The sequence below is a fragment of the Pseudoliparis swirei genome, chromosome 22 (assembly GCF_029220125.1).
Source record: "Pseudoliparis swirei isolate HS2019 ecotype Mariana Trench chromosome 22, NWPU_hadal_v1, whole genome shotgun sequence".
In the NCBI taxonomy this organism is placed as follows: Eukaryota; Metazoa; Chordata; class Actinopteri; order Perciformes; family Liparidae; genus Pseudoliparis; species Pseudoliparis swirei.
Genome location: NC_079409.1, coordinates 10,186,106 through 10,213,661, shown reverse-complemented (window position 1 = coordinate 10,213,661; position 27,556 = coordinate 10,186,106). Strand labels below are relative to the sequence as shown.

General features: G+C 40.4%; 4 protein-coding genes across 4 annotated transcripts; 2 read left to right on the top strand and 2 right to left on the bottom strand.

Annotated features, from left to right (window-relative positions):
* Nucleotides 1–21: 21 nt before the first annotated feature.
* Nucleotides 22–4,592, bottom strand: hsc70 (heat shock cognate 70). Its single transcript, XM_056444834.1, has 9 exons — nt 4,419–4,592; nt 2,971–3,176; nt 2,663–2,868; nt 2,321–2,473; nt 1,693–2,248; nt 1,363–1,565; nt 1,059–1,257; nt 694–926; nt 22–494 (listed from the first exon to the last, which is right to left on the bottom strand). Exons 2-9 carry the CDS (start codon nt 3,173–3,175, stop codon nt 315–317), a joined length of 1,935 nt encoding a protein of 644 aa, XP_056300809.1. The 5' UTR covers nt 3,176; nt 4,419–4,592; the 3' UTR covers nt 22–314.
* Nucleotides 4,593–6,097: 1,505 nt separating this feature from the next.
* Nucleotides 6,098–11,820, bottom strand: si:dkey-238d18.4 (TBC1 domain family member 15). The gene is made up of 10 exons (XM_056444852.1): nt 11,402–11,820; nt 9,972–10,157; nt 9,711–9,829; nt 9,179–9,282; nt 8,336–8,403; nt 8,064–8,210; nt 7,485–7,575; nt 7,196–7,344; nt 6,951–7,092; nt 6,098–6,852 (listed from the first exon to the last, which is right to left on the bottom strand). Exons 1-10 carry the CDS (start codon nt 11,607–11,609, stop codon nt 6,684–6,686), a joined length of 1,383 nt encoding a protein of 460 aa, XP_056300827.1. The 5' UTR covers nt 11,610–11,820; the 3' UTR covers nt 6,098–6,683.
* Nucleotides 11,821–13,519: 1,699 nt separating this feature from the next.
* On the top strand, nt 13,520–16,374 carry LOC130213334 (uncharacterized). The gene is made up of 8 exons (XM_056444861.1): nt 13,520–13,671; nt 13,768–14,139; nt 14,218–14,241; nt 14,373–14,411; nt 14,495–14,621; nt 14,956–15,024; nt 15,174–15,255; nt 15,331–16,374. The coding sequence occupies exons 1-8, from the start codon at nt 13,575–13,577 to the stop codon at nt 15,406–15,408; spliced, it is 888 nt and encodes a 295-aa protein (XP_056300836.1). The 5' UTR covers nt 13,520–13,574; the 3' UTR covers nt 15,409–16,374.
* A 1,159-nt stretch (nt 16,375–17,533) lies between these two features.
* Nucleotides 17,534–27,556, top strand: LOC130213233 (sialic acid-binding Ig-like lectin 14). Its single transcript, XM_056444709.1, is given in 6 exon segments — nt 17,534–17,573; nt 17,654–18,028; nt 18,128–18,382; nt 27,265–27,352; nt 27,396–27,428; nt 27,526–27,556. Coding segments are annotated over 6 exon segments (822 nt in total).

The window sequence follows — 27,556 nt, the reverse complement described above, 5'->3', positions numbered from 1 at the left end:
AGAAATACACAGTACAATATGCCAACTAGCATCCCATTGGTGATATTTATTGATCAAATGTTTAAATACTTCATGCAAATCATCATTGGCGACAGAAGTAATGAACAGCCACTAAATATGTTCTTAATTGACTGAATATTTGAAATGCCTGTCAAATTTAGTTGCTTAGAATTGTTAAGTTTAGAAACATGAAGCGATAATATCAATAAAAAATAAGCTGGTGATCTCATGTCCGTTGGATGTGTATTCTGGCTAAGTAAATATAATAATGTTTATATTGTATGTTGGGATCTGAGACAGTGTCAGCATAGCCTTCAGTCGACTTCCTCGATAGTTGGGCCAGAGGAGGAGCCTCCAGCTCCACCAGGGAAACCCCCGGGCATCCCTCCTGGCATCCCTCCTGGCATACCGCCCTGGTACAGATTGGAGATGATGGGGTTGCACACCTTCTCCAGTTCCTTCCGCTGGTGATCATATTCATCCTTCTCTGCCACCTGGGTAACAGAAAGCCAAATATTTCGTTGTCACAGAAAGCGGGTGGGTGGTTTTGCATTGTGGTTGTCTATTCCATGGAAATGATGTAGAGGAAACTTGTCGGAGATTTGCTTCACATTGTTCACATGATTGAGGATTATACGCTCTGCTTTCACAATGTAAGCAAAAGGGGAATAGTTCAGTCAACAGGGGTTTTACCTGGTTCCGGTCCAGCCAGGCAATGACTTCGTTGCACATGTCTATGATGGACTTTTTGTCTTCAGGGCTGATCTTGTCTTGGAGCTTCTCGTCCTCCACGGTGCTCTTCATGTTGAAGGCCAGAGACTCAAGGGAGTTCTTGGCTTGGACCTTTTCTTTCTGGGCCTCGTCCTCAGTCCTGAACTGCTCCGCCTCCTGCACCATTTGCTCAATGTCCTCCTTGCTCAACCTCCCTGCAATAAATTAAATTCAAATCTGTACCTTTTATATGTAATATTTATTATGTCTCTTTGTTCATGTGTAGTTATCCTCCAGCTGTGCTACATCAACTTCTGATTTAATACATATTTAATATGGTTCCCTACCTTTATCATTCGTGATGGTGATCTTGTTCTCCTTTCCAGTGCTTTTGTCCACTGCAGACACATTGAGAATGCCATTGGCATCAATGTCAAAGGACACCTCAATCTGAGGGACACCTCTGGGTGCAGGTGGAATACCGATCAGCTCAAACTTGCCCAGGAGGTTATTGTCCTTGGTCATGGTTCTCTCACCTTCAGAAACCTAAAAAAACAGTTACTCAACTCAGTTTTGTTTGCATCAACATCCACTTTCAGGAGTACTTGTAGTACACTGGGAGAGCAATGTGGAGCAAAATGTTAACTATACCTGAATAAGCACACCAGGTTGGTTTTCTGAATAGGTGGTAAAGGTCTGGGTTTGCTTGGTGGGAATGGTGGTGTTTCTTTTGATAAGGACAGTCATTACTCCTCCAGCGGTTTCAATTCCCAGAGACAAGGGCGTGACATCCAGCAGGAGCAGGTCCTGTACATTCTCAGACTTATCACCAGCCAAGATGGCCGCCTGCACAGCTGTGAATATTTAACAAATTGTGAAACTAATACCATAACAACAAGAACGCTTACATATTAACCACCTAATCAAATAGGAGTATGAGGAGAAACTGAGTATAAACCTGAATGCTGTAGAAATACCCACCTGCACCATAAGCCACTGCCTCGTCAGGGTTGATGCTCTTATTGAGGTCACGGCCATTGAATAAGTCCTGCAGCAGCTTTTGAATCTTGGGGATGCGTGTGGAGCCACCCACCAGGACAATGTCATGGATCTGGGCCTTGTCCATCTTAGCATCCCTCAGGGCCTTCTCCACAGGCTCGAGGGTCCCACGGAACAGGTCTGCATTGAGCTCTTCAAAACGGGCTCTGGTGATCGAAGTGTAGAAATCCACTCCTTCAGAGAGGGAATCGATCTCAATGCTGGCCTGGGTGCTGCTGGAGAGGGTGCGCTTGGCCCGCTCGCAGGCTGTGCGTAGACGACGCACAGCTCGCTTGTTGGTGTTGATTTCTTTTTTGGACTTGCGCTTGAACTCAGCAATGAAGTGGTTAACCATGCGGTTGTCAAAGTCCTCACCCCCCAAGTGAGTGTCCCCGGCCGTGGCCTTGACCTCAAAGATGCCATCTTCAATAGTCAGGATTGACACATCAAAAGTACCACCTCCAAGGTCAAAGATAAGGACATTACGTTCACCGCAAATCTAAAAGAAATGGTGAGAATTACTAATAGGAACATAAAAGAGGTTATGGTTTGCACCTTGTTGGTAAGTTACCTTTTTGTCCAGGCCATAAGCAATGGCTGCAGCAGTGGGCTCGTTGATGATGCGCAGCACATTAAGTCCAGCGATGATTCCAGCGTCTTTGGTGGCTTGACGCTGGGAGTCATTGAAGTAAGCCGGAACTGTTATAACTGCACTGTTGACAGGCTGGGAAGACAGTGAGATAGGATGTCAAAAAATATAATTTGTGTGTTCAAACTATTCAAATTTTTTTGACCAATGTGTTTCGAGACAGAGGAAAGTGCTTGCTATTATTCTGAGGTCCTGCCACCTTTTTAAAACCCAAACTACCCTTTGATATTGTAAGCATAGGATTGTCCACTTGTTGTCATCTACCTTGCCAAGATAGGCCTCAGAAATCTCCTTCATCTTGGTGAGGACCATAGAGGACACTTCCTCGGGGTAGAAGGTCTTTATTTCACCCTTGTATTCAACCTCCACCTTGGGTTTGGTTGTGTCATTCACAACCTTGAAGGGCCAGTACTTCATGTCTGATTGCACCACAGGATCGTCGAATTTACGACCAATCAGACGCTTAGCATCTAAAGGAGATTGAAGAGAGAAAAAAACAAGACACTGTAAGTCACATGCTATTTGGGATCACTATTTCTGAGCTTGTTGCCTTTGGGTGTTGCAGTCCTCACCAAATACAGTGTTAGTTGGGTTCATGGCCACCTGGTTCTTGGCAGCATCTCCAATCAGTCTCTCGGTGTCTGTGAAGGCCACATAGCTGGGCGTGGTCCTGTTTCCTTGGTCATTGGCAATGATTTCCACTTTGCCATGCTGGAAGACGCCCACACAGGAATATGTGGTTCCCAGATCGATGCCTATTACTGGTCCTTTAGACATCCTACAAAAATAAGCAAGATTAAATAAATGTGTTTGTCATTGCAGCCCTGCTTGTTATAGACAGTAATCACAGATTATCAGTTTAGTAAAAACTGTATTCATCATAAATTAATCCATTGTTTATTATATATTTGTTATGTTCATGATCGTAATTGCTTTGTACTGGTATATGTGTTCGCTTGCAGTATTATTTAATGTGTCTGCACCTCATCCATATGTGCATCTCTACTGTGGGTGTATATGCATGTCCCTGTTACATAAGTCTGTGAAAGGTGCAAGGCCACATGAGGCTCAGTTGGTGGAGTGGTGGAAGAGCATCAATGGTTCAACCACTTCCTGACACTTGAGACCAACGATTGGTGGACGTCACACCTCCCTTTAAATCCCTCCCCACACTGTCTCTCTCTCCGCTTCTCCCTTAGCAACAGTTCAGCTGGTGAAATGTGACGTACTGCTCCTGGAATAGAGATCAGCGTGTCTATGTTCCGACAGCTGACTCCAAATAGCTTACCATTTCTATAATAAGCATCAGCGTATGGCAATGAATGGAATGTGGCTAAAAATGAACAGATCATTCATCGGTGACAAGTGGACAAGACTGGTTCCTATTAAACAGAAAGAACCACAGCTTTGAGTTGCAGAAACTGGTGTTTGATTTGTGGAGAACTCAACAAAAGGAAATGTAACTTTTCTTTAGAGGCAGAGAAAGACACAAACACATTAATATACAACCAAATCACAAGAACAAAAGTGCTTAATTAAGTTGAAAGTACTTGAGATTAACCCTCCTTCCTCTGCATGTTGAACCCTGTTCTATATAATGTCCCAGAACAGCTTCAACTATTTCAGACTATTGAATTATCACTGCTGACAGTGTTGCTTCACTGCGTGCCATATGCCCAATTGTAAAAGTGATCATGTGCAGTACAAAACATATATTTTGGAACGCAAATATAACAGCACTGAGATTCACACATGGAATTTATATTAGATTATGTCAGTTAATGCTATTCAGCTTCCTTTGGTTGAAGCAGTCCTGAAGACCCACTGACACGGTTGGGAATAGGAAACAAGCCATACTGGACGGTCACTCAACTGTGTGGTTCTTCTTACAGATTCTGCTTCAGCTTGTTATGCTGCTTTTTGACAGAAACCATGCAAGCCTCACTTATTTCGGCTTTTAAAGCAGCAAGCAAGACAGACGATAAAGCCGGGCTGGGTGCAATGTTGCTTAAGAGGTTACCTTGTGCTGTCAGATGTTCAAGATTTGAGCGTTTACTAAGTTTCCCCCTCACACACAACTCTCTTGACTTTAAAGATTCTCCTGAATCTTGAATGAGACTCTGGCACATGAATTCCCTTTGGATTAATGAAGTTCTATCTTATCCTCCTTTCCCTATCCTGGCTGGCGAGCTAAGAGGACGAGTGTCTCTGCTTCCCAGTGGACAGTATATAGAGCGCTGTGCATGCAGGGGGAGCCCATCAGGGTGTCAGGTGACTCCACCAAGGAAGGTTCTGGGCCCATGTGTCAGCTCATTGACTGGATTTCCTTGAAGGAAATCGTGCTGGTGTTACCCCTGTAGCCCTCTGCCAGTTGAGCAAAAACCCACTCACAAAAAGTATCATAAATGTATCAGTACAGTGTTATATTTTTCTAAATGAAAATCTAAAAATTGCCTTAAATTTCTGGAGTGGAGACAATGAATGTGCCCTTTATTTAAAATAGATGTTTGATTATGGAGGGCCTAAAAAACTCAAAAGCCAGATGTTAAAACGATTTGCATTTGAGAACCTGAAATAGATCGTTCCCTGTCGCTGAGGATGGAGAGCAGGTCGTCCATTAAGCGCCGTCTTGGAGGTTTGATCCCCAGCTCCTTCGCTTCACACTCCCTTAACTAGAATGGGCACTCGGTAGAGCGCATACCTTCGCATATCACAAGATTGGGCATTGAATTATGAACATTTTGGCATTAGTTGCATGCCAATTGGACAAAAATTTATCGTGCTATGGTAAAAAAAGAGTTTGACCTTTCCATGACCTTGACCTTGACCTTTGACCCGATTGATCCCAAAATCTAATCAAATGGTCCCCGGATAATAACCAATCATCCCACCAAATTTCAGGCGATTCGGTTCAATACTTTTTGAGTTCTGCGAAAGATTTTGACCTGTTCATGACCTTTGACCTTTGACCTTTGACCCGATCGATCCCAAAATCTAATCAACTGGTCCCCGGATAATAAACAATCATCCCACCAAATTTCATGCGATTCGGTTCAATACTTTTTGAGTTCTGCGAAAGATTTTGACCTGTTCATGACCTTTGACCTTTGACCTTTGACCCGATCGATCCCAAAATCTAATCAACTGGTCCCCGGATAATAAACAATCATCCCACCAAATTTCATGCGATTCGGTTCAATACTTTTTGAGATTTGCGAATAACACGCATACAAATAAATAAATAAATAAATAAATACACGGCGATCAAAACATAACCTTCCGGCATTTTCAATGCGAAGGTAATAAATACACGGCGATCAAAACATAACCTTCCGGCATTTTCAATGCGAAGGTAATAAAGTGTCCATGAGCCATACACTAGACCCTGCTCTGCTGCTGTGTGTGTGAACGGGTGAATGAGAGGCAACAATTTAAAAACACTTTGAACGCATGTATGATAAAAAGTGTAGTCCATACAAATGGATTAAACTACAATATACACACCGTATAAATGAATATAACAACTGTGGAGTAAAAAGACATACTTTTATATGCTTCTGCATTCCTATATTTTTTATACCAGCAAATATATTACTTGCAGATTTTTTATTCAGAGCATTAATTAACAAATTTAATTCTGACTTCCTGTATTATGTAAGGTAAATAAACAAGCTTGGAAAAACGGAAAATTATATCGTAAACAATCGCCAGCAGTTTTATTGAGGTATACAATTTTGGTTACATATATTGTGTACATGTTTCATTCTTAGTTTAAAAGACAGTAGTGCAGTAATTTTCCTTTGACTTACGATATGGTCCCTCTGCCATTGCTCAAAAACTGGACGTCTATTTTTGTTACATAAGCCTCTCTGACACAGACCATCTGGCATTAAATATAACTGCAGTTCGCTACAAACACCACCTGTTGTGACGCACCAGATCTCAGTTCTCACACATGCCTAGTAGTTGTTTTCTTCTTGGAGTTGAATATTGCATAATCCGGAATACAAATCCTCTGAAGCGTGACTCCTTTCTCCTACTGACCTTATGTTTTTTTATTATCATGTCAGTTAAGGACAGCAACCAAAATAACTCACAATAAATACTGTACATTTATAATAAACAGCAGTAACTGATCCAATAAACTAAGCAGCCATCAGTGTGTTTCCCTCGTAAATAAAAAGAATAAATGTGCCATAAAAACTCTAAATAGGGATTCTGTGTCCCAGGTTACAAATTACAGTTTCATCAAAGAATTTGACAACAGCTATTTAAATAGTAGCTTTTACTTTAAAACAAGTAGACTACGGAGTTGATAGAGAAAGTTCTCTTCTTTGCTCTTATCCGTTTTACAGCAGCCATCCATATAGTCCCAAGCACAGCGCTTGCAGTAGTTGTACAAATGGTGCTCTGCTTTCTTTAGCGTGCTGTTCAGTTCCAGTGTTCCCTGGAGGCTGCACAAAAAACAACAGTTTAACCAACACATCCATTAACAAAAAACACAATCCCGTTTTATGGGATGGGATTGTTAAATCCTAGCATACAGACAAACCTGCTAGTAAACTGGATAAGCTGGACTTCATCACGGCAACGCAGCAAAGACTCTCTGTTTTCTAACAGGATGGCTGCACAGATGAAGAGCTCGAAGGTGAAGTCAGTGTTGATGGCCTGCAGCTCTGACTCGGAATTGTCCTCTGCAGAGACACAACGCAGCATTAAAGTCAGACATTTAATACAGGCACCTATACCTCCATATTTAGCCTTGTTTATTCTTCCAACTTCAGTTCTTGGTTTCACCTGTGCTGCATTTCCGTGCGAGCCTTTCCTGATAACGTGCTCGGTCTACTTGCTGGGTGATAAGCTCCAGGTGGTCACAACTCAGGATCTCGAACAAACGTAATGCGTCACTGTGTTCAAACTCCCTCTGGAAACCCAGCAGCAGCCACCTTAAAATGACACCATTTAAATAGTGGCACATGCACAAGCACACATGAAATGTGCATGTGAAACAATAACACATACACACCAATAGTCAGACATAGACTATATAAATGGAGAATAGTAGCAAAGATCTATGCAGATATACCTGTGGCAGAAGGTGAAGCCCTTCATGCCGTCTGTGACTAGATGAGCATAAAGATGAGGGTCCAGTTCCTTCAACAGGGCGGCCTCCAACTCTAAAAGAGTTCAAACACAACTCTTTCACAAGCTTCAACTGCACAATCTAAAGGCATAGACTGTACTTGATTGCAGTTAAATCTTTAGTGAATCATTCAAATCTGTTCATAATAAAATCGTTTGTTCCTGACAGGTTTTATTGTATTATTAATGCTTTTTTGTTTGGTTTTGGCCCATTTCTTTAGGATTTTGCTCATATCTTAAATTGTTGTCTGAATGCCTTTAGCATCAAACTTCTACTGATTTTAAATATAAAGACTTTCAGGAATCTGTACATTCTGTATCAGTCTAAAATGCATTACACTTTAATATATAAATGGGACATTTCATTGTGGAATTATTTGTTTTCAATATCCTCGTTTTACCACTAGAGGTCCCAAATAGTTTTGGCGATTACATTCAGGAAGAAACCTCATTTTACAACATATATATCTTAGGAAACATAACATTTTGTATACATAGAGTTGCATTTGTTGTTGTTTTTGACCTATTTTCCTGTGCAGTCCATCAGCCCTGAAGTCCTTGGAGAACTTCTCCATGTAGCAGGAGAAACTCCAGTAAGCGTCAACCTCAGAGTTGAGAACCTCCAGGAACCGGCTGCACAGGTCATTCATTCCTTGGGCGTAACTGACCTCTGGATCAACAATCGAGAGAAGTGACAAACAACCAACCGTTAGTGTCTTAGACGGGGCAACACACGGCCTCTAATGATGCCTGATCTTCTCAGTGTTAATACACCGGCTCATTCTTGCCGATTACCTGGATGGAAAGCAGCATAAGTGATGAGAATATCTCTCAAAACCAACAGGTTGGCTGAACCTTCACCCCTGTGGAAACAGAAGTGAGCAGAATTAGCTGAACACTGCAGAAACATGCACTACATAGAGTACAATAATCCACAGAATCATTGTATATGATGATAGTTGCTCCTTCACATTGATAAAACAAATAACCATGAACTTAGGAATCCTTTTCCATAAAGAAAATACTAGTAATACTGATTACTATAAGGGACGCAAATGTTCAAGTTTTTAAACTATAATTAAGTATTAACATCTCTATAATTGTTACTTCATATCTATTATATCAGCATTGTACCAACAATATTTTAGATTTTAGAAAAACAGTGTTTCTACAGGTCTTTTATACATTCCCAAGTATTTATCTAAATTCAGAAACAACTCACTGACATTAATAATATTTGAATTAAAGACTAAAAGTTAAAAAGTTAGAAAAAGCTGATTAATGCTATTGTTGCATTTAAAGATTCAAGATTTACAATATAATCTAATAATAGGTGCAGTGCAATAAGATGCAAGGATTCTTAGTTTGTCATCATTTTTAAAAAGTGATGTGGCCTTATGAGTTCATTGTGTTGGCATTCCAGGCATACAACAAGATATAAAATATGACTTTACACAGGGTATTGATTTTTGTTTTACTTTCCAGGTGAACTGAGGAGAGCCAGAAAGTGAACGATCCCTTTTCGCTGTTTGACACTAAATGTCTGGATGCTTATTCCCACTAACTTCATGTCAAGGGTCAGCAATCACGTCCAACACACTATCTGTTGACACACACAAATGGCTGACCATCACTCACTGATAATAGCTCAGGTCTCGGTTTGTCCTCGCCACATCTTTGTCGATGATCCGTGTGGCTTCCCGCAGCTCCACTTGATCAAACGTGACTCGCTCAAACAATATCTGGTAACAGGAAGTACACATAGACAAATACGCTGATTGTGATCTGGGCGTGTACCGCTGTCGTGGACTCCATGTGGTTACACACATTTAGTCTGGTTCTTCAACTAGAAATGGGAATAGTAACGTATACTTAAGCTGCTAGTGAAGTATCAATATCCAAAGGCACACATCTATCAGTTGTTCCTAAGAACACGTCCCAGGCAGAAATGCCTTATACTTGAACGAGTAAATGATATCATGTTGTGTAATTTCCCTGAATTCACCCTTTAAACACGCAATCACTTCTATCAAACAAAGACAACATATTCAATGGATTTACAGATGCAGAAGTATATTGAATAGAAAACCAGAAGTACATTTAAAATAAAAAACATAGCATTGAAAAATAAAGATTGTAATTATACGACCATATATTTAATTAATCTAACCTGTGCTTGAAGCTCCAAGAAAGCCAGTCGGTCCCTGGCCTCATCAGACTGGTCCTGGGTCAGTTGCTGGGCCAGTGCTTGCCTCTGGTCAAAGTACCTGACGGCTGCCACCAACTCATCTGAAATGAAGACAGGATCAAGTGGTCGTTCATGTTTTAACAAAGAAACAGTAGTGCAGGGAAAGAGAAGAAGCCAGAATGAAAGTTTGACACGCGTGAGAGCCGTATGACTCAGCGTTGCGGTGCATGTTTGAGCTTTCACCGTCGGTGCCGTTGAGGTGCATGCGCACGGCCAAGGGAAGGAACTGCTGCCACTTTCTCTTCATGACCCGGTAACGCTCCGACATCTGCTCCTGCAGCAGAGAGCGCTCTAGAGCTGTCGAGCTGCACGGGTACATCCCAAACAGGAAACGCCACACCAGACCTCGCTCAGAGGGACACACACCACCTGGACAGAAAACCCTTTGATCATTTACAGTGGTCAATATAACTGACTCACCACTGTTTGCAAGTCAAAAGGTCAGACACAGTTCCACCAGACCAAAACCAACCCGGAAGGAATCACATGCAATAGTTACAGCTTTGCATCTGTGAAAGGAGGGAATCCTGAGGAAACAAGCATTGATGAACTTTACTGTGCTTTCATTTGGATTGCAGACGCCTTATATAATGTTTCACTCTGCAGGTTCTGTAATCCTTGGTTCATGTTTTGCAGATGGAATGTGCATTAAGGCCAAAAGGACAAAGAAAAAGGGGGAGGCGAGTTTCCACATTCCTGCTCATGGATGATGGATTCAAAGGGATGTTTTACCCCAGCGAGAGCTCTTTTGTGTAGATGTTCAACGTGCCAAAATAGTGCCAGGACTAGACGAGCAGCAGTCTAATGACTGTGATTAGGGGCTATTTTAACACATGTTATGCAATGGAGCCACAGTTCCTCATTTCTCAGCTTCCTACACTTCAGTGAATGTTTTAGTTGGTGAATCTCATGTGATTTTATTCTGCTTTTTGGACATCATACCAACCGTCTAAATGGTATCTGTGGCTGCATCACAGAAGTCACACTGAAGTTCTCTGCTGGAGGGGGTCAGATGTACAATGCAATGTGATGTTGTCGACAATGGTTGGACTGTAGCTCAGCAAATGTCTGGAAGCAAAGCCTCATTTCCTCTCCTCTTTGTCGGGAGGAACGCTCCCTGATGCCTCTACATTTGTTGATGCCTCTGGAGACATCTGATAATAAGAATTCCTGTTGTAGAATTTACTGCAGCCGCATAATACTGCATGTTAAGACTTTTCTTTTTCTAGACGCTGAAGCCACATATTGATAACAATATTTTATTTTACTTTTTGCTCAGAATGATATTGCGTCTGCCTGCAACACACTTCCATGTCCTGTCAAACTATATACCATATTAACACAGATAATGCAAATTATCTTTCAAACTAACATGAATTTCACTGGATTCGCAAACACTTAAGAATCCTGTTTAACCTGTCACAAACTGAGCCACTGACTAATAGGCTACTGAAGTTCAATGCGAACAGTTATTGAGAAAAGTTTTTAATAATTATACTATGTAAAGTCACGCTCTATAAATACTAATAGGCTATACATATTAAAGAAACTCACTTGAACAATCTGTGTGATTAGATAGAGAGATAGAGAGATAGATAGATAGATAGATATACCGTTTTTAAATATATGCATCCTGAGCCTCGACTCGTCGACCCTCCCCTCGGCGTCCATGACCCCAGGTAAGGTGAGGCGTGCCACGCACAGAGCAGGCGAGCTGACGGCTGCTACTCTCCTATGGAAGCGGACATCTGATTGATCACTAGCAGCTGAGCTCGACTCCTCTCGCGGAGCCCCGTGAGTCCGGTGACTCGCGTCTTCCATCGGTGCCCACGGTCGTCGCGATCGCACCACGAGCAGGTGAAGCAGCGCTTGCCGACGGATACCAAAGGCTCATCCTCCCGCAGACTTCTGCTCGCTAAACAACTTCCCAAAAGCCGCCGGGAGCTGAAAGCAGCCAACAGACTGACTTCCGCCAATGGGAGTCGACTCGTATCAGGATCTCACAACCTGTTGAATGACTTTCGGCAAAACCATTTGCAGCCCTGCTGGGTCTCATTCGGCCATCGGGGAGTCACATGACTGCATTCCAGGTGGACTCCAGTGCCAAAGGTCACATTGAATTTGGGAGCATTACTCACTCCACCTCGTGGTTTAATGTAACAGCATCACGTATACACTGTTATATCACAGCAGTGGAGCCTAAACTGACGAGAAGGTGACCCCAAACACATGACCCCAAACACATGGACCCAAACACAGGAAGTATTTCTCTTGTATGGTCACCTCTTTATTCTTTAATCAATTTTGATGCGAGTAACATGTTAATGTTCGACCTACTTGCTCATAAAGTTGGTTGGCCTGCTTCTGCTAATGCAACAACACAATAAAGTGAGGAACAGTGGGTTAATACGTTGTTAAATTAACTGTGGGATACAATATAATAGGTGTGTATTGGAAATATACAACAGAACATGTAAAGTAAGATTCTGTAAATTTCCCCACTGTAGGACTAATAAAGAATTATCTTATTCTATCTTCTCTTTGCCAAACAGGGCATGTTTAAAAAAAGAAATCTATATTGAAGGTCAGTTGTACAGAAAACAAAACACCGTTGATCAAATTCTGGCCTGAAATTGACTTTACTGCTGTTGCAACCAGCAAAATATTCCCTAATCCATACATGTTGACGAGCAGTATTATCCTCAGCAAAAAAACACCACGAGAAGAGCTTTAAAATATATAGGCTAGCATTGATTCATGTCATGAATCAATGCTAGCCTATATCTTTAAAAAAAATGCACATAAAATCAAAAATGCAAAAAGATGGACATGAATTTCATATCCATCTTTCCTGGCATTGTGTGCATTGACATGGTGACGCAAAGAGGGAATGGATTCATCTCACTAGAGACACATCAGGCAGCGTGAGCCTGCTGACTGCTTAGTAACCTTTGTGGCCAGCAGGAGGAAGCATCATATCAGTTTGCTTGTGGTCATGTTGTGGTTAGATTAGCCTTGAACATGTAGGAACCTATCCTTTTCATGCAGATGCAAACCTGATCAAGCCACAAGTTCAACGCTTTACCTGACATTATTGAAACTGGTCTGTGGAGCAGAGATGACACTTCACTATTTAAGTGGATGGACCACGCCTCTATCTGTGTGAAAGCTTGCACAGATTAACCAATGCTATTGTGACACTGATGTGGCAACATGCACACTGTTTATTCACACCACTGAGTTATAAATGAGTGGACAAATAATTATTGGTGATTGTGTTTTCGAGAAGATGTAATTAGATGTTTACTTGCTCTGTGTGCCTGTTTCTCCTGAAACTAGTAGAGCAATGTTGAACTAAAGTCGTTACACCTGCGTTGTTTTATGACTCTACATGTTGTGGATTCATTCTAAAACTCAACTTCAGTTTAAAAACTGAATTGATGGTCACTCAGAGAAGTGTAAATAGACTTCAAGTGAATGTGATCATTTACTGTATGTCAAGCACGCGTTCTCCGTCTATTTTGTATTTTCAAATGATATGACGGGCACAGGCACATCAGCTGCAGTGTTTTCTCATTTTCTCTGAAGCTCAATGAGAAAGTCACAACTTCCTTTTTTATCTCAAGTCATGCTGAACAGGAAACACACCCAACCATTTCACATCATTGGTCAGATCTAATACATATATAGACAGGGCACACAAAGCCCTGCAGCCTCTTCTGGGTCCCTCTCACAGTGAGTAACTACTAGAAGAGTGTTGGAGAGTTCAATCTATACAGTTTTAGGATGTTGCTTGAGCTCAGAATGTCTTCCTTGGATCAGATGAAGCTGATGGGCCTCATTGATCTTACTCTCATACTGATCCTGGCGTCGAATTCAAAAGGTGGGTGACTCATATAGTCGATATGTTGGTTTTAGATTTCATCTTATGAAGTATGCACTTTGATACACATTCATTCTGGTTTCATTTTGAACGTAGGTCAAAGCTGGAATATTAGTGTCACCAAATCTATCACCGCAACCCTGGGTTCAAACGTGACCATAGAATGTTCGTTTACTGTTCCGTCGAAACAACGCACTGAAAGTGTTCAGGTTTACTGGAAGAAGCCCGAGAGAAGCAACTTTAATACATTTGACAACGACCCCAATGCGTTTGTTTTTCACCCGAATGACACATTGGTGCTGGAGAAGTACAGAGGAAAGACAAAGCTCATCGGAAATAAGAGCAAAGGAGACTGCTCCCTCAAGATCTGTGACATCACGGATAATGTACCAAACATCTATGTGAGAGTTATCGCAAAGGGGGACAACTATAGTTTTAAAGCTAATTCTGTCTCCATTTCTGTGTCCGGTAAGAATTTAAATTTTTTATAAGTCATAAATCAAATTGAATTAAGGGAAATTAAATCAAAACGTGTTTCTCCCACAGGTGTTCCACCAGTCAAATTGTCAGGTAACCTGTCAAGCTTTTATTCTCTCAATCACATTATTTTGCTTTATTTCTATACTCAATATTTCTATTTCGATGTCAGAAAAAGTAGGTTCAAATAGAATAATGAAAACTGATTATTTTTGTTTTTTTAGATATCCATCAAATAACTCCTACTTTGCAAACATCAACAAGTACGTTTGTACAGTTTGATAATTAATATTTCTAAATCTGTAATTCGGTTTCCTTTAATAATAAGATTACTGTCCTCATGTAGTTTTCGCCACAGTGGGTACGAACCAGGAGACAAAACCACAAAGGCATCTGGCCATTTATGGACCAGTTGTTGCAATTCTGATAATTATTGTTGTCGTTGGAGTCGTCGTTGGCATTAAACACAAAAGGTAACTTCACTTTTAACTCATTTTGAAGGTTTTCTTCTTAGGTAAATCTTCTGCAGACACCTTTCATTTAACAATATGTTTTGCTTAGTGTCACTTCACTTTGTATATTTGACCCTCTCTGGTTGCATGTGCAGACTTTGACACCTGAAGGCCATTTTCATACTTCACTTTAAAGGAGAAAAGTTTCTTGCTCATCTTCAATCTGAGTTGAAAGCAAACACAATTGATCCAAAGCAGAGTATATTCATGTTATAAAACATGTGTGGAGACGGGCTTTAAATGTGTCATAATAATATTTCTAGAGAGGATAATATCTTTTTCACTATGTTCACAGGTCAAAATCTGTTACCAGGGAAGATTCTGGATATTATGCAAATTTTAGCCGAGAAAACCAATTGAAAAGGTTTGTTTCTTGATACAATTGTGAAATAAAATTATAAAGTTGACATTGTTTGTTATGTATGAGTGTGTATGTGGAACCAGATATGTGACACAGATTTTCCTTCTCTGAATTTGGAATCCAACCTTCTTTTTTTTTAAATTACTTTTCAGAGAAGTAACTTGCAAAAAACAAGAGCACATAAAACTTTCCGAAGAGAAGGACATTGATGATCCTGTCTACATCAACCTTGAGGTACAATACCCCCCACTCAGTTGTGTTGAATATACTGACACAGCCCAATATATAATCCAACATCTGGCTTTGCAGGCCCCTCCAGGTCAGACGGGTCAAACTACGGATCACACAGACAATGTATATGGAAATGTGGATTATTCAAAACAGTAGAAAAGCTGCTTCTCACAAATATATTTGGAACTTCATTTTAAATGGTATTTCTGTATCCTGCATGTGTGAACATTGTTTTTGTTATCACGAGTAAGAAAGGACTTACAGCATCCAAAAGATTTTATGAGATAAAGACGACATGCCATTAAAAAAAACAAAGTTACAGTTGGTCTTCTGTATTTACCGGCTGATGGTTGCCGAAATTGGGAGAGGGCATCCCCCTCAATCTGATAGGCCCACCACGAGACGACCAGAAGGAGACGAATAACGACCACAAAGACCCCACTCAAGAGATGAAAAATGTCCACTGTGTACGACTGTTTGGTGTCTCTTTCCGTCTGGGTGTCCTGTGCGTCGATGGGAGACATGATACATGTCTGCTTCAGGGGCCAATCTATCAGTGACAAACAGATGCCATTTATTAATCGGATGTATCATTACTTATGAGAATATTAACGGTTTTTTAATGTTTTATCTTTTTTTTACAGTGAATATGTAACCATTGATAATGGAAAGTTTATTATTGCTCACAACCAAGACTTCAAATGTGTTTTCGCAAATGAATACTCATTTTATAAATGTGCCCAATGTGACCTGCTTGATGTTCACCTTTGGGCTGGGCTCTTCCAATTGTGAAACAGGAGAAGATATCAAGTATTTAATTTGCAAAACCTTATGACTGTAGGTTTGTTTTCTATGGAATGTCTTCATGTTATCTACTATTACAGCTACAACTTCACTTGACACCTTTTGGGTTCAGTGACATGATACGTTGCAGTGTTTTCTTGTCTTTCTCAATATGTTTGCCAATTCACGTCCTGTGTCATCACGGCAGGAGCTGAAACTTCTGTTTTCTTTTCTGATTCATTCTCCCAATTAGAGATTACGTCATTATTTGTAATGCAATTTTATTTAGAACTATAACATAGAGTAATAACTGTACCAAACAATAAAAGGTTAACCGTGGGTGTCATTACTTGTTCAGTGTTCTACATGTATCGTGCAAACCGATTAGATTCCGCTGAGGAATTTGATTCCGCCTGTTCTCGACCTTGGTTGTATCCGTGTGCGTACTGGAGCTGGTTTATCATCATCGCTGAGAATCTCTTCAAGGAAATGTGTTTCACATTGAATTTATACTGCAATTGCTCTTATTTGGCAGAGCAAACTAAACACATGCTTTAGCCATACTTTAAAACAACATATTACACAATGCTCAGCTGCTCCTATAATCACTTGTTGAAATCTTTGCATCCCTGAAGATAAATTCTATTAATAAAAGTACATTTATTTCTTTATGTTTTCATTTACAAACGTATTAGAGGTGCAACTAAAATACCAGTTACACATTCACCTGCTATTAAAAACACAGAATATGCCATTTCTTCTTTGTGAGGTTTCACCTCATTTGACTGATGATCACATGACTCTGAACAGAGGAAATGTGAGAAAAAAGTGGGGGAAAAACACTGACTGAAAAAGGACTAAGGATGCATGTGGTAAAGTAAAACATACATGTTGTAACTCATCTAAGATCTCAGAACAGGGTTTCTCTTGGTTGGCTGTCAGTGGTCGACTCAAGGGCCGTAAGTTTGTGTGATTTTTTTCTTCCTGTGAGTTTTCGCAGTATTAAAGTATTTTTTTTGCATCTGCCTTCTGGGTTCTGCATTTGGGCAATTCTCTACCATTCATTAAAAATCTCAGTGATAGTCTTTAAAATCTTATAAAACAGTCCTTTTGGTGATTCATCTTTTTTTTCATGTTTCTTGTGTTATCAAAGCGACAGTGAGACCAAATGTAGCGTCTGCGCTTTACTGGAACTTCTTTCTGTATTCATATTCAAAAGTAGAAATAGAAGTAACAAAGGAACCACTGATTGCAACAACATCCGACTCCTGGGCTTCTGCTGTAAAACATTTGGTAACACTTTCAATTTTAAAGGTTAAAGCTGGACTATAAATATCACCGACAAACAACACTGTGCACATCCTCACCAAGAGAAGGTGCATTCAAAGGACTCAGAGGTGAGGGAACTGTTAGTGCAAAAACACAACAAGCAGTTTGAAGTGTCTTTTATTGCCTAATGACTTTTTTTTACACTTTAGATTTCTCTTCCTCGTCAGTGATGGAGCTGAAGTTGTGCTTGTCCTTCCTGTTGTTACATGGTGAGTCTTACATTAAACATTATTTTGCATTAAATACTTTATCTTACGCTGAATGTTTAATCAATCTCTGTTGTTTTCAGTGATCCATGTCCAGTCTTCTCACGGCCAATGGTTAGTAAACGTACCGTCAAGGATTCCCGTCGTGCAGGGCTCCTGTGTGGTTATTCCCTGCAGCTTCACCTACCCCAGGCCCACCTCAAGGCAGACCCTGAACAGGTGGAAAGGGTTCTGGAAAATTGGGAGAAAGGTTGTCTCAACCTCTCTCCCCAGATGGAAACTACCTGTGGAATACAAAAGACGGAGCAAGTTTTTGGGAAATCTGGCAGCACACAACTGCACCATGCTGCTGGAGCATGTCAGGACAACTGATGTCGGCCCTTTCTACTTCAGGATTGAAATGCCACAGTACAAAAGCTTCTCCTACACAATGAATCCAGTATACATTGATGTTTTACGTGAGTATATACGTAGGATACTTTAATCATTTCAAAATCAACACAAAAAGATGTTTCGTTAACATTTTAATCACGTTTTGTTCTATTTAAACTCGGCAGGCAAACCAGCGCCTCCATCTCTGTCTGTGGATGTGAAAGCAAAAGTAACTGCCCACTGCTCTGTGTATCACTCCTGTCCAATGACTCCCCCCAAATTCTCCTGGAGCCAATCTGGAACCATCAGCTCCCGGTCAAAGTGGCTGAATGGGTGGCAGTGGAAGAGGACGTCGACCCTGACCTTTCCCCTTCGACCCACTACCTTCAACCAGACGTTAAACTGCACGGTGCGGTACAGCGGAGGGAAGCAGGCGACGAGTTCGATGATCCTCACAAAATGACGTGAGCCCAGTGCATGGTGTGAATATCACTGCATGGTAAATTAATGCACGTGTCAACAAGTCTCACATCTATACTTTAATGTCTCTCAGCTGCTACCTTTGTACACGTTTACTTTCCATACAGATGTACACAAATAAGTGCTTCCCTGATGTGGTACTGTTGAACCCAAAGTAAAATATAAATCTACACTCTGAATTAAGAAACACAAAAAACATTAACAAATCAGTCAGTTGACATTTCACTGCACATTGTAATGTACTTTGAAAGACCTGAAATGTGTCACTCTCATGATCAGTTGTTCACCACCGCATATCTGGTGTGTGTTACTCCAGTAATGCTTCACTGTTTAAGGCTTATTTCAATATGATTTACTGTGTTTCATTAAAATAAAATACCAAATAAATTAGTAAATGTATGAGATTGTAAAGACAGAAGGGTATGAAGGAGAAAGATGCCCCCTTGAATGTCAGTCTGAATATGTATAATACAACACTGTTTTGTGAGAATATATCATCAATAATAATAAAAACTTGATTATATAATTTGTTGATATATTTTTTATTTTATTTCAGATTATAAAATGTTTCAGTGCACATACCTATATGAGGTTCAACATTCAAAGGATTTAAGAAAACAAATCAACAGGCAATATTATAATTCCTTATGGGCTACCCTTCGCAAATGTGTTTTTCTTTATCTTAATGCTAAAGATTTCTGAATTAGCAGTTAGCATTAAGCTTTAAGCAGTTTTTCAGATACCATTAATGGATTTTTTACACAGTAATATGAATCAGACTGTTTTAAATTTGAAAGATATCTCTATTTCTTTTGTCCACATTTTCCTAAATATTACGAAGCTTTTGAGGAAAAACCGTATCTCCCAAATTGATTTTGCAGTTATTGTTTCTGATCATTTTGAGGCAAAGCTTGTGCCGAGAATAGAGCGAGGTTTGGTGTGTCTGTGTTTGAAATGTGCGCTCACTTCAGTCCTGTTAAGAGATGGTGACCAGCTTCCCTTTTGCCTTCCTGTCTTTTTACCATTCACACACTTTGAAAGCCTCAACGGGTTTTCCACTTTGACCGGCGGGCACACACATGTTCACTGTGTTCTTTTAGTTGATTAATGAGTAAATACAACCTGTGAGGCTGCACATACTCATGTTGCTTTTATATCCGTGAATGAAAAAAGAAAACACTTAATGTACTTAACAGGAAGCCAGCATTTCGTATCTTCAACAGTGATGTTCTTATCTGTCACTCTGATAAAGAAACCATGCCGGCAAAGGAGGAAGTTCAAAGGGTGGTATTTGAGCAGCACGAGTTGTCATGGGTGACTGACACTATAATAATGAAGATTTATCAAACATAATAGCAAGTGAAACACGGCAGTAGTTTAATGCTGATTTTTCACAACACATATGTCACTGATGATTAAACAAGCAGTTGGGGAACAACTTATTTTTAGACATAACTTTTTTTTTTTAAACAATATATGTGAATTACAGAAAACTGAAAAAAATCACTTGTCATATATACAGAAGAAAGCATATTCAAAGTTGTACAGCTTTCTCGACTCACATCGGTTCGGCAACAGCGGGACTGCAGCTGTTCCTCCAATTAATTCAACAAAGTTAAATATTGGCATAAATCGCGTCATCCCAGTCACTCTGTAGGAAACAAAATCAACTCACTCTCTTTTCTCATCCATGGCAATAATGAATGAATGAAGAAAACTAGCATACCTCAATGTTGCCATATACAGGATCGTTGGCATAAATGCCAGCGCAATGTTCATCATCAAAGTTCTTCTCTTTTCTGAGGTCAGAATACAGAAAACAAACGTGTTTTTATCACATTTACCAGATATAAACACAGACAGGATTATTTAAGGTCCGCTTCCTCGTGTCGTTTTTCATCATGAGGATTGTTTTGTTCAAACTGAGGTGAATGATTGAAACCTTTTAGTTGCAGCATTCTGAGGGAGCACCACATCTTTGTCTGCCTTCACGGTGCTGATGTGAGGTATGAGTGCATGCTCACGTTTCCCCCTGCTGGGAGAATAATGGCTTTTAATTTAGGAACCTGGAAACAACTATTGACAATATTCAAACCCAGCAATGATAACTGCAAAATTCAACACATCTGTAAGAATTAGCAAGCTGACTTTCTGCTACCACGTGGTCAAAAGGATGTGCTTTGACTATTATGGGACCCATTTATACCCTCCATTAACAGATACCCCAACATGTATGAATTAAATGTGTATATTTCTTTCATATTATTTAAATGTCTTATGTATTTAACATTTGTATGTTTAAGAGAGAGTATTTCTACTTCATTTAAATGACAGGAAACATTTTGTATAACAACTTACCATTTTCTAAAAACTGTCACTGTTATTAAAAGCATCACCAAAATCCCGCCTGCTCCAGAAGCGATGACAATATAACGATTCTGCATCTTACCTGACCAAACAGAAACCATGTGGGGTCATTTATCTCTTCATCAATATAAAATGTATGCCTCTTGTCTGGAGGTGTAGGTCATGCACTTCTGGAAATAAAATAATAATGGTCCTCACTGTTAACAGTTATAGAGAGTGTTCGGTTGGTTTTGCCAAGCGTGTTGTTCGCCACACAGTAAACAACCCGATAAGATCCAAACTCTGCCTTCAGAGTCCCGGTCGTAACGGAGCCATGTTTCTCCACCTTGTTGTTTGGCAGGACTCGGTCAGAAAGCACAAAATGGACCATACTAGCAGGCTGGGCCTCTGCAATGCACACACACGTCACCATATCCGCCTCTGAGGAGCAGGAAGAGACCGCCTTAATCTCAGGCACATCTGTAAGCACAATAATGTCCTTTATTTAAAAAAAATTTTTTAAAGAAAACTCCTGTATCATGATATTTCTCTAATTGTTTACTTACACAACACATTGAGCCACAGAGGATTTGATTTGCCGCGTCCCATTGCATTGATGGCAGTGCAGAACAGGGCTCCTGTGTGTCTGGAGACATTTGGCAGCGTGAAGACATTCCCTTGGTGCAGTTGAGCACCATTTTCATTGTGCCACAGATAGCTGCTGGCAGGAGGGTGAGCATCACTGGAGCATCTTAGTCGCACAGCTTCTCCCTCTATCACATCGGACTTGTGCTCGATATTCACATTTACTGGGGCGTCTGCATGGAAACATACAATTAACTGTTCATGATACCGTGAACATTTGGCAGTCTTTGAAAAAGTAATGTCAATAAATCGCTGATATCGATGCACATGAACAAACACAATAGTAACTAGAATGGGCACTCGGTAGAGCGCATACCTTCGCATATCACAAGATTGGGCATTGAATTATGAACATTTTGGCATTAGTTGCATGCCAATTGGACAAAAATGTATCGTGCTATGGTAAAAAAAAGATGTTGACCTTTCCATGACCTTGACCTTGACCTTTGACCCGATTGATCCCAAAATCTAATCAAATCGTCCCCGGATAATAACCAATCATCCCACCAAATTTCATGCGATTCAAGAAGATTTTGACCTGTTCATGACCTTTGACCTTCAACTTTGACCCGATCGATCCCAAAATCTAATCAACTGGTCCCCGGATAATAACCAATCATCCCACCAAATTTCATGCGATTCGGTTCAATACTTTTTGAGTTTTGCGAATAACACGCATACAAATAAATAAATAAATATATAAATACACGGCGATCAAAACATAACCTTCCGCATTTTCAATGCGAAGGTAATAAGTCTACAGCCACTCTAGCAGCTCTCTCTACAGAGACAGCAGTGAAGCGGTCAAACGCTACCGTTAGCTTTGCGACACGCTCTCCATCACAATGCTAACATGCTGATGTTTAAATAATGTTTATAATGTTGAGCATGTTAAAAATCGTAGTGTTTGCGTGATAACTTTTGATAATTAGCACTAAACACAGAGAACATGCAAGGCTGATGGGAATGTCATTAGTGTTGCAAACGTGTGGTAGCCTAATAAACCGAAGTGGTGGACTGGCGTAGCTAGTGTTGCTAAAATAAGCCCAAATAGGCCCCTTTCACAGCAGCCATGTTCACTCAATACCAAGCAAGGAAATGCCTGTGTTTACTCTGCTGTGAGATGTCAAAATGGTTGCCATAAAAAAAGGCCTTTACCTTAATAAAGCCGTTAGCTAGGTTTTCATTTGTGCATAGAAAATTCACAGAAGCAGAAATAAAGTGCTGTTCTTAATGCAGCCAGCTTGTACAATACAAATGTCGGTAAGGGACAGTGAAATGCATAATGTTGATAGCATCAGTTCTCATAACGGCCACTGCCATACGCACTTACGTTTTACTTTGAGGACCCTGTATGCGTTGTGGTGCTGCCCTCCCTTGTATGTCACGGTGCATTGTAAACGCTTGTTGTGGTCAGTGCTGGTCGGGTGAAAGTTCAGAGTTGATGTCGCTGTCCACTGGCCATCGTCCAGCTGCTTTGATTGAAGCTTTGCTTCTCCATGGAGACTCCAGGTGAAGACAGGTGGAGAAGTGGGGCAGGAGTGAGACACAACGCAGGATGCAGACACAGTTTGACCCTCCATTATCTCGTCTTTCACCCAGAAATGGATGGGATGTAGTTCCCCTGTAACAACAAGAAGATTCATGATAGGCAGGTCGTTGAGGGTACTCAATCTACTGGGCTGTTTGCTCTGTTATTGTTTTACTTCATCAATCCCATGCGCTGTCCTAATTCTGAACTTCATTTTAGCTGAACAAACAAAAAGCAGTTCTCCCCTGATAAAACTCTAATTTACATTGTACTTTTGTCACAAAATCATAGGTTTTCAGTCTGATTTTAAGATTAAGACGAATAGAAATGTTGAGTTAAACATGTGGGCACAGGATTTAACACAATTCTCAAAAGGGCATTCAATGTTTAATATAATTTTTTTGAGAAATTAAACTGTTTCAACTGTTGTGATCAAAGTGATTAAAAGGGAGAGGAGACCAGCCGGTTAAGAGAGCACAAATAAGGAAGTTGGAATTGGATGTGTATACCTAAATAGCCACTGTTACCAACACAGGTGCATTGTCAGAGAACTTAGTTCCTAGTGAAATGTGTCATAATAATTTCTTTGGAGACTTGGTTGTTTGCAGACACATCTGAAGTAGACGAGTAACTGAATAACCCGAAGAAAGTAACCACATGACTGTTGTCCTGATTCACTGGTTGCAGCGCGGTAATTAAAAAGAGACTTAATGTATTGTAACAGACGTCTGGTGAGAGTCGTCATTATTACTTACTAATCATTGTAATGGAGACAGTGTTCTCTGCGTAGGAAAACTTGGCATAGTCTGCCATTTCAATCCTGAAATGAAAAGGCCCTCCGTCACTTTGTTGAAGGGGATCAATCTTCAGTGAACAGCTCTTGTGTCTGACGTCTCCCAGCAGCTCAGTCCGATTCTGATACTGCCGCATCCTTTTCGACTGGTCTGGGTGATAGATGAGCTGATGAGTCGGCTCGGCCCACATCCCCGTGAACACAGTGATCCTCTTGTCTGGATCTGGGTAGTTAAACGAGCAGGGGATCACCACACAGGATCCAGGCAGACCTTTCACTGAGGATGGCACCTTAATTGTCCAAGATGAGGCTTCCGTTTGAGTAACTGTCGCAGAGGAAAACGGGATGAAAGGAAACAAAATCAAATCAGAGAAGGGACGGACTTGAAAAATACAAATTCATCTGAAAATCAAAGTGTTGGCCTGAACAAAAAACATATTAAGACATCAAAAAGACAGTACGCTGACTGTAAGATATTAGAGCTGGCTTTACAGTGTAGAGAACGTGCCATACCTTTGAAGCAGAGGCACACTAAAAACATAGACCATTTGACAGAATCCATCTCGCCGTCTGGGTGTCAGTTCTGTGAATAAAGGGACAAATATTTCCAAGCTTGTCAGGAGCCACAGTCGTTTCCCTCTGCTGAGAGATGACTTGTCCAGTTTCCATTCCACTTTTGATACAGCACACACACACACACACACTGCGCCACACACACATTTAGATTTGTGTCTCATCAGTCATATATCGGGGAAGTTTTTTGTATTAATCATCACTATTATTATCATTATTATTATTATTATTTAACCAAGTCTTGTGCTCTAAACTATTCTCAACTCAGCTGTATATGTTTCAGGTTCTTCAAGTTTCTCATTAACTTTAAAACATCGCTTTTTATCTTATCTTATTACGAACAGATCGGGTCCATTCTACATCAAGGACATGGTCAACCGTTAGACCCCAACTCGTTCACTCCGCTCGGCCAATCGGCCAATCGGCTTTGAGCTCTTTCACTGCGAGCTAATCACTCAAAATCAAGACCTGGCTCCTCAGAGGTGGAACGAGCTCCCCACTGACATCAGGACAGCAGGAAGTCTCTACATCTTCCGCCGAAAACTAAAAACACATCTTTGACTATACCTTGAATATATATATTATATATATACATATGTTTTGAAAAGGAAGATCAAACGACCTCGTTCATGGTTCTTTTAATTCATCATTTGGCATTGATAAGAAGCCTTACAGCCCCATCGACGGGCCATTAGTTCGTGTGAGCCCACTCTGAATTCAATGAGATAGGTTACCCTTTATTAAAGAAGATTATCACAACAGTGAGGTTGTAAAACTACTTAATTATGCATCACAGCAATATGCCTTAACAGTGGGGTGTCACTTTATTGATGACTTGCTCATGACAGAATATGTTGGAGAGATTTTCTAATACATTGTAGATTATTAATTCCCAAAGATAAATAACAGTGTTTGAACCCCGGAGAAGACCACAAGTACAAAGACTCAATTATGCACAAAAAATAAGTCAAGATGCTAAGAAAGCTTTCTTCGTATTTACAAACTGTATTTGCTTCAGAGAAATAAATCCAACACACCGTGAGAACATTTTGCTAAGATAAAATACAATAATTTGAATTACATATGGTTCAAAGATAAGAAAACAGTGCGGATTGAAAACAGTGGCATGTAAACTCCTTTTTTAAACGTTCTTTTTTAACATATGAAGCTCACAGAAAATGATATTACTCTACCTTACACCTCTGTGTGCTTAACAGATGCAGACATGTTGAGACAGATTTCCTTTGCTCAGTTCAGCCTCACTCAGTTTGATATTAGCTCAAATTGTAATGATCTGAAACTGTAAACGTTTTATATCACATGCAATTGGTCCGTCAAGATTACTCCCCTGCATACAAATAAATCCACTTCATTTCAAACCCCCCCCAACAATATCATTTTAAATGTGCACCGATGTCTCGCTTCCTGTCCATAGTTTCACACCCGCAGTCTTGTGGTGCAGCCCTTTTGTGTTGCAGAGGCATTACAGGGGCTGTTTGCAGTTTTCCCTTCAAATATCGCAACTTGATAGTGTCTTTTTGCTGAGTTGAAGAAGTAATTGTCCGCAGTGAATTCAGTCATTCATCAGGCTTGATCTCCAACAAAAGCAGGGTTCAGCATTTCGCCCCCATTTGGATAAAAGCTGTTGCTCTCTTGGTGACCGAGGTCCACGTAACCGATGCTGCGAGTGAGGTGGACCTTTTTCACAGATAGACTCTGCTTTGCTTTAACTCTCCAGAGAGCCTCCTCTCGTTGTGTCAAGGCGTCCTCCAGCTTGACCGTGTCCTCTTTCCGGCACCTCCAGGACAGTTTCTTGGGAGTAGGAGTGATGAAGCCAGTGGACACAGAGCTACCCATGATGGGAAATGTGCCTGAATTGGAAATTCGGTGAAATAAAAAGCAGAAAATATACCAAATGAAAATGATACATTACATGAAAAATACAATGCTAAACTGTATCCACACACAGTTTGTTTTTACCTGTTAACTAAAACAGGTCACAGTGATGTCCCTCCTTTCCTCTGGTGTGTCTGCTGTCCCAACGTAAAATGAGAGGTGGCCAGGCTCCTCCATTTTAAAGTCAGTGCTGCAGGCAGGACGAAGGCCTGATCTTGTCTATCATCAAAGGAACAATTCAATGATATCTCTCTGGATGAGAATAAACATGGCAGTAACAATACAAGTTAATCACTGCTGATGAATGGCTCCTGTAAACAGTTTGTATTAATCAGTCGGCCACTCAATCACTGGCAAATTCCTTCAATCACCAACTCACAGTCAAAGCATGTATGTCATCAAGTTGTATATGTAAGCTAGGTCTTTGTCATCTGTGTTTCAGTTGGATTGCTTTTGTTTCAGGTTGCACCTTTATAAAGGTATACTAAGTATGTTATAAAGTATGCTGGTAATATGAACTGTATAAGATAAAGTACACATTGTAGCATTTGTTATTAGTCTTCTTCCCTTGAGAGAGTTCATGTCACTGTAGCCCCTATATGCAGTTTCTTCTTCTTCTTCTTCTACATTTCATTTGTATCCAAAGCAACTTATGTTACATTCATATACACACAGCTACAGGGAGCAATTCAGGGTTGAGTGTCTTGCTCAAGGACACATCGAAGGGCGGGGATTGAACCGCCAATGCCCTGTCTTCTTCTTCTTCTTCTTCTTCTTCTTCTTCTTCTCCTTCTTGAGGCATCGTAAATAATGTTTTTGTTATACTTGGAAAAAAGTCTCTAACTTCAGTTAGTGCTCAAGTAAATCAGGCAAAAAGCTACAGATAGTCCCGTATAAACGATAATGGTGCTCTACGTCTGTTGAAACTGTGTGTGAACAAGTTTGTCAAAAATATCTGAATGCAGCTTCAACTTGTGACTACATTTTAGTTTCACTCTAACATGTGCAATATAAAGAATGAGTGGCCCTCATATAGTGGTGACGCGGTCTCTTTGCAGGTACAGAAAACTCCAACCACATCCTCATTCTAACAGTGGTGGCAATTGGTACAGCTGTGCTCTTTGCCGTCTTTAAGAATTAATTTTAGCATGTGCTATTCTAATATGTTGTTCTCTGTCTACTCAGTGAGACGCTTTGCAGAACTCCAAAGTGGGGATGGCAGGTAAAAATGTTAATAGAGCTGCACTATAAAGTCTGTTAATTATTTTTCTGTATCATCATCCTGCTATCGTTCCTGTAATTTTCTGCTTCATATTCAGCATGTGGAACCGGCTGTTCCAGCTGTCTTAA